Source organism: Eurypyga helias, unplaced genomic scaffold (assembly GCF_000690775.1).
Source record: "Eurypyga helias isolate BGI_N326 unplaced genomic scaffold, ASM69077v1 scaffold1970, whole genome shotgun sequence".
Lineage (NCBI taxonomy): Eukaryota > Metazoa > Chordata > Aves > Eurypygiformes > Eurypygidae > Eurypyga > Eurypyga helias.
In genome coordinates this window covers 673-6205 of record NW_010223549.1, presented here as the reverse complement: position 1 = coordinate 6205, position 5533 = coordinate 673, and the positions used below count along the sequence as shown (strand labels likewise).

Below are 5533 nucleotides of genomic sequence, written 5' to 3'. Positions count from 1 at the left end.
CTGCCAGGAGGCTTTACAGCCACTCATTCCCAAGCCAGTAGCATTGCATGGGGTTGCTGTGACCCACATGCAGGACCCAGCACTTAGCCAATTGATGGGACCAGCTGTGTAGATTTACTTATGTCATGTTTTTTGTTGAGACAAAGTTAATTTTCGTCAGAGCACCACACCTGCTAGTACATTTTCAATTTGTGACCAAAACAGTGTTGATAACACAGGGATGTTCAGTTATTGCTAAACAGTGCTTACACAGAGTCAAGGCCTTTTCTGCTGCTCACACTGCCCAGCCAGCAAGTAGGCTGGGGGTGCACAAGAAGTTGGGAGGGGACACAGCTGGGACAGCTGACCCCAACTGACCAGCGGGATATTCCATACCATATGATATCATGCTGAGCATGAAAAACTGCAGGTAAGAAGGAGGGAGAGCTAACGGGAAGTAGTGAATTAATTCCTTGTTTTGCTTTGCTTGTGCATGCAGCTTTTGCTATGCCTATTAAATTGTCTTTATCTCAACCCAAATTTTCTCATTTTTACTCTTCTAATTCTCTCCCCTCCAATCCCTCTGGGGGAGATTGAGTGAGCAGCTGTGTGGTGCTTAGATGCCTCCTCAAGTTAAACCACAACAACTTATCAAAATAGATTTTGTTGGGGTTCTATTTAGTTTTAAAAATCACCATATAACATTAATTCAATTACAATGGCAAGAAATTTAAACAAAAACAAACCTCACTGAACCTTTTGTAGGTATTTCCACAAAAATGTGCATATCATTTCTTCAACTACAGTTTTTAGGTTAAATGATGGGAAGTAGAATATTTTGTTTATGGGGTTAAAAAAAAAGCTCACCCCTTTCAGAAACTTTTTTAAAATCACTGTCTTCAGGGGATGCAGGAAGAATAATACATATTAAAAGACTGCAAAACAACTGAGAACATTTTTCGAACCCAATGTTATCTCTCATGAAAATAGGTTCAAATTCTGGACATAGCAGTTCCTTATGTCAGCACCCCAAACTACACAGAATAAAGCCCCTTAAATGCCTAGAATAAAAATTTTCAGCTAAATCCAGAAAAAATAAATTGTTTGTCATATCTTCAGACTATAAAATGATAAAAAATGTTTTGTTCCTTTAAGCATGCATGTCTCCCCACATCTTACCGCCTAATCTCTGCATCGCTAAATCCTTTAACATTTTCACGAGGAATAGTTCGAGGTCGTCCACGTTTTTTCGGTCGTTTTCTTTCTGAGACGGAGTCACTATCAGATCCAGAATATCTTCTGCTCCTACTGTGTTTCCCTTCACTTCCATTAAAGCTGACCTGGAATTTTTAGTTCAAAGCTACATGACTAAAACATTTCATTAATGTGTTATCTAGCCTGTAAAAAATGGGGGTGGGGGAGGGGGTAGTGCCACGCATGAAAACCACCCAGCCCAAAAGCACAAGCCAAAACAACAAAAAAAATCAAACAACAACTAAAATAAAAATCAAAGTTAGTTGGTCAAACCCCAGAGATACCTGTTTTGCACAGTTTCTCATCCTTGGGAGCATATATATTTCTTCAAGCTCTTTTTGTCTTTCCTCCTCTTCTATTCGTCGCCGCTGGACTTCTGGAATGATTTCTTCCCAGTTTCTTAAATTTTGTTCTGGTTCCAACTCAATGTCATCTTCATCCATATTGGAAAAGTTAGCCACCTTATGTATTGGAACATAAGTATTTTCACCAAATTAATACATGATTTTGTTTAAACAAAGAGTCAGTAATTAATATTTTAGGAAAACTTAGTTCAGAACAGCATATTTTATTTATTTATATATACACAAAATGTACATGTATAAAATGCTTCGTGAAGCACTCTAACAAAAGTATTTTCATATATGAAATGAACACATTCTGTGCAACTTGGCTGAATATAAAGATAAGAATCTTTTTCTTCTTTTATAAGTTAAGTAATATAGAAACACTATGAAATGCCTCCCCAATAGCTGTGATTGCTGTTTAATTCCCTTCAAAGCAGAGAGCAAGTCTAACTCAATGCCTGAGCTAATATGAAACTATAATAATGTAGAACTATTCAAACATTAATAAACTGTAGAAATCACAATAAATGATTAGCTGGAAAGTGATTTAGTACTTTACTGATCTAAAAAAGTCCTGCCCTGCTTTAAACAAAAACAATCAAAAACCACACCAAACCTAAAAAGCAACAGAGATCCACAAAATTTCCAAAACAAAACCACCACACACAATTTGGACCCACTTAATATTTTAAGTGTTATCCAGTTAAGCATATCTGGCATTCACGTTTACATGGGGGCTGAAAGGAATTTCTAGATCATCAACATGAAATCCAAACTTCATTCTCTAATTTCAGAAGTACGGCAGGTACTTAACAGCATAAAACATTAAATGAAAAACAGCCCTCCCCAGTATAGTAATTATTAAATAAGACTAATGTATTTGCAAATTCCTTTCTTATTTTGTTAGCAAAATACATTATGTATTTTTAAATGTTTGTGCTGGCAGTGTAGGTGAAAAGACACCTGTACCCTGTATAGGTGAAAAGACATTCTATGCCAGAGTTGATTTATTGTTGCACCTGTTTCATAAGAATAAAGAAAAGATGAATAGGTGCACAAAAGAATTTTAAAAAGCAGCATTTATAAAGAAAAGTATAATTAAGGGAAGAGGGAGGGAACAGAGCAATACCTTGAACTGTGAAAGCAACTCATCTCCTACAGTTAGTGGGCCTGGCTCATTATCTCGAGTTTCAGCCCTCTTCAGGATTTCATCTATATCCATTTCCTGAAACAGAAGTTTCTTTTTACAACAAAACAATTCATACATATTTTTAGTTTCTCTATCCATCAAATGTAGATACACTATTCCATTTACCTGAGGCTCCTCTTCTTCCCCTTCAGGTTCTTTAAAAAGTTCCTCAGCACCAAACTTCAAAATTGCTGATAACTCTTCCTTATTAAAGGGTGTTGAGCTGAAATACAGAAAGTTTCAGATAAACACTTTATCTTAGTGATTTTTTTCAAATTACTATAACCATATGTTAATCAAACTCCTTTTGACTTAAATAAGGGCTTTATTTAATATGCAAAAAAAAAAAAAAATACAAAGACAATATACTTTGCAATCTTTACTTACAATCTTTTACTTTGCAATCTCCTTACCACGTATTTTTTGCCTTTTATTAAACAAGTGAAATGACTTGCATTTTTACTCAGTCAGGTATACTTAAGCCTAAGTGGATATGAAAGAATAAACAGATATACCTGGAAGGAGTAGAGCCTGTATGTAGTACAGTTTTCCCTGTAGTGTCCATTCTCTGAATTACTAAGTGATCTAACACCATCTTTTTCTTGGCTCTTTCAAGAATATCTTCTTCTACTGATCCTTTTGTGACTAGACGATAAATATTAACCTATGCATATTATAAAAAGGCTTTATTTACATGCTCACAAATGACACATGAAAACAATATTCAGATGAAGTTAACAAAAAACCCTTGAGCAACAACAGGGAGCAATGTTAGTCATGATTACAAATCTTCTAAATCTTACTGAACTAGTATTTCGTACATGGAACCAGTCAATCATGTTACCATAATTTCTACATACATTATTTAAAAAAATAAAAGAAAGAAATTCTTAGACATCTACTCTTTAAACTTCTGTGATTAGGCACAAGCACGGCCACAAGGAACAGTGTTATATCTGATTACTACCCGAAGTCTTCTGCAAGAAAGAAACCTAAAGAGAAGTACGAAGTATTTAACTTTTAAGTAAAACAGATGCACCTGGAGTATACCAGTTACTTTCTAGAATAACATGATGCCAATGACGTGGGACAAGTCCACAAATCTTCTCCCTACCCATCTACATATTATGACCGCCATTCAATCTCTCCGTATAGGGAGATTTTTTTTTTTAAAGGCAAATTAGCATAATCAACTTCTTTAGACATTCTTGGCAAGTATTAGTTATTGTCAAAATACACAAGGACAGCAATGGCCCAGACAGACATCTTGTGGCTACCATATGAAACTCTCCTTCAAGTTTGGAGCTTAAAAGACAAGTGTGCATACCTGTTTCTTCTGTCCAATCCTATGAGCTCTAGCCTGTGCTTGCAGATCATTCTGTGGATTCCAGTCAGAATCAAATATAACTACAGTATCAGCAGATGCCAAGTTTATACCTAATCCTCCAGCTCTGGTAGACAGCAAAAAGCAGAAGTCCTGAAATTATAAAATAAGAAATAGCTTTTTATATATTAGCTATAATATTCTTCAAGGAACCAATATGACACTTATTTATATGCTCTGTGGAGCAGACTATGAACTCATACACTTCTTTAAATATATCATAAATATATGTTAGACTTGTAATACAATAATGTATTTGTCATGGCTAAAACCAGTAGATCACTATTAAAATAGAACAGACTACAAAATTTCAGTTGGAAGGGACCTACAATAATCATCTTATCCAACTTCTTTACCATTTCAGGGCTGACCAAAAGTTAAAGCATGTTGTTAAGGGCATTGTCCAAAGGCCTCTTAAACACTGACAAGCATGGGGCATCCACCACCTCTCTAGAAAACCTGTTCCAGAGTTTGAATACCCTCTCTGTAAAGAAATGCTTCCTAATGTCAATTCTGAACCTCCCCTGACACAGCTTTGAACCATTCCCATGTGTCCTGTCACTGGATACCGGGAAGAAGAGATCAGCACCTCCCTCTCCACTTCCCCTCCTCAGGAAACTGTAGAGAGCAATGAGGTTGCCCCTCAGCCTCCTTTTCTCCAAACTAGACAAATCCAAGTCCTTAGCGGCTCTTCATAGGACATGCCTTCCAGCCCTTTCACCAGCTTTGTCGCCCTCCTCTGGACACATTAGAGTACCTTCACATCCTTCTTAAACTGTGGGAGACAGAACTGCACACAGTACTCAAGGTGAGGCTGTACCAACACTGAATACAGTGGGAAAATCACCTCTTTTGACTGGCTGGTTAAACTGTAATTTATGCAGCCCAGGAAGCAGTTTGTCCCCTTGGTTGCCAGGGCATGTTGCTGACTCATGTTGAGCCTTCTGTCAACCAGCTTTCCCAGATCCCTTTCTGCAGGGCTGCTCAAAAGCCACTTCTCCCCCAAACTATACTTGTGCTCAGCATTACTCTGCCCTAGGTGCAGAATCTGGCATTTGGACTTGTTAAGTTTCATCCCATTAATCACTGCCCAATGCTCTAATCTATCTAGATCCCTCTGTAAGGCCTCTTGTCCCTCAAGAGAGTCAACAGCACATGCCAATTTGGTATCATCAGCAAACTTGCTAATGGTGCATTCAACTCCTGCATCCAGATCATTGATAAATATATTGAACAGAACTGGCCCTAGAACTGAGCCCTGAGGAACACCACTGCTGACTGACTGCCAGCCAGATGTAGGCCCATTCATTACAACACTTTGAGCTCTGTCTTTCAGACAGTTCTTCACCCAGCACACCATGAACCTGGTCATCCCACAGT

The 5533-nt window shown here is 37.5% G+C and overlaps 1 protein-coding gene across 1 annotated transcript; it reads right to left on the bottom strand.

The window, feature by feature from the left end:
- Positions 1–1154: 1154 nt before the first annotated feature.
- On the bottom strand, positions 1155–4246 carry LOC104509005 (chromodomain-helicase-DNA-binding protein 1-like; the record flags this gene model as incomplete). The annotated part of the gene is made up of 6 exons (XM_010151165.1): positions 1155–1319; positions 1518–1694; positions 2710–2805; positions 2896–2992; positions 3285–3433; positions 4097–4246. Coding segments are annotated over 6 exons (834 nt in total), but the record flags the coding sequence as incomplete, so codon positions are not given.
- Between the last annotated feature and the right edge of the window lie 1287 nt (positions 4247–5533).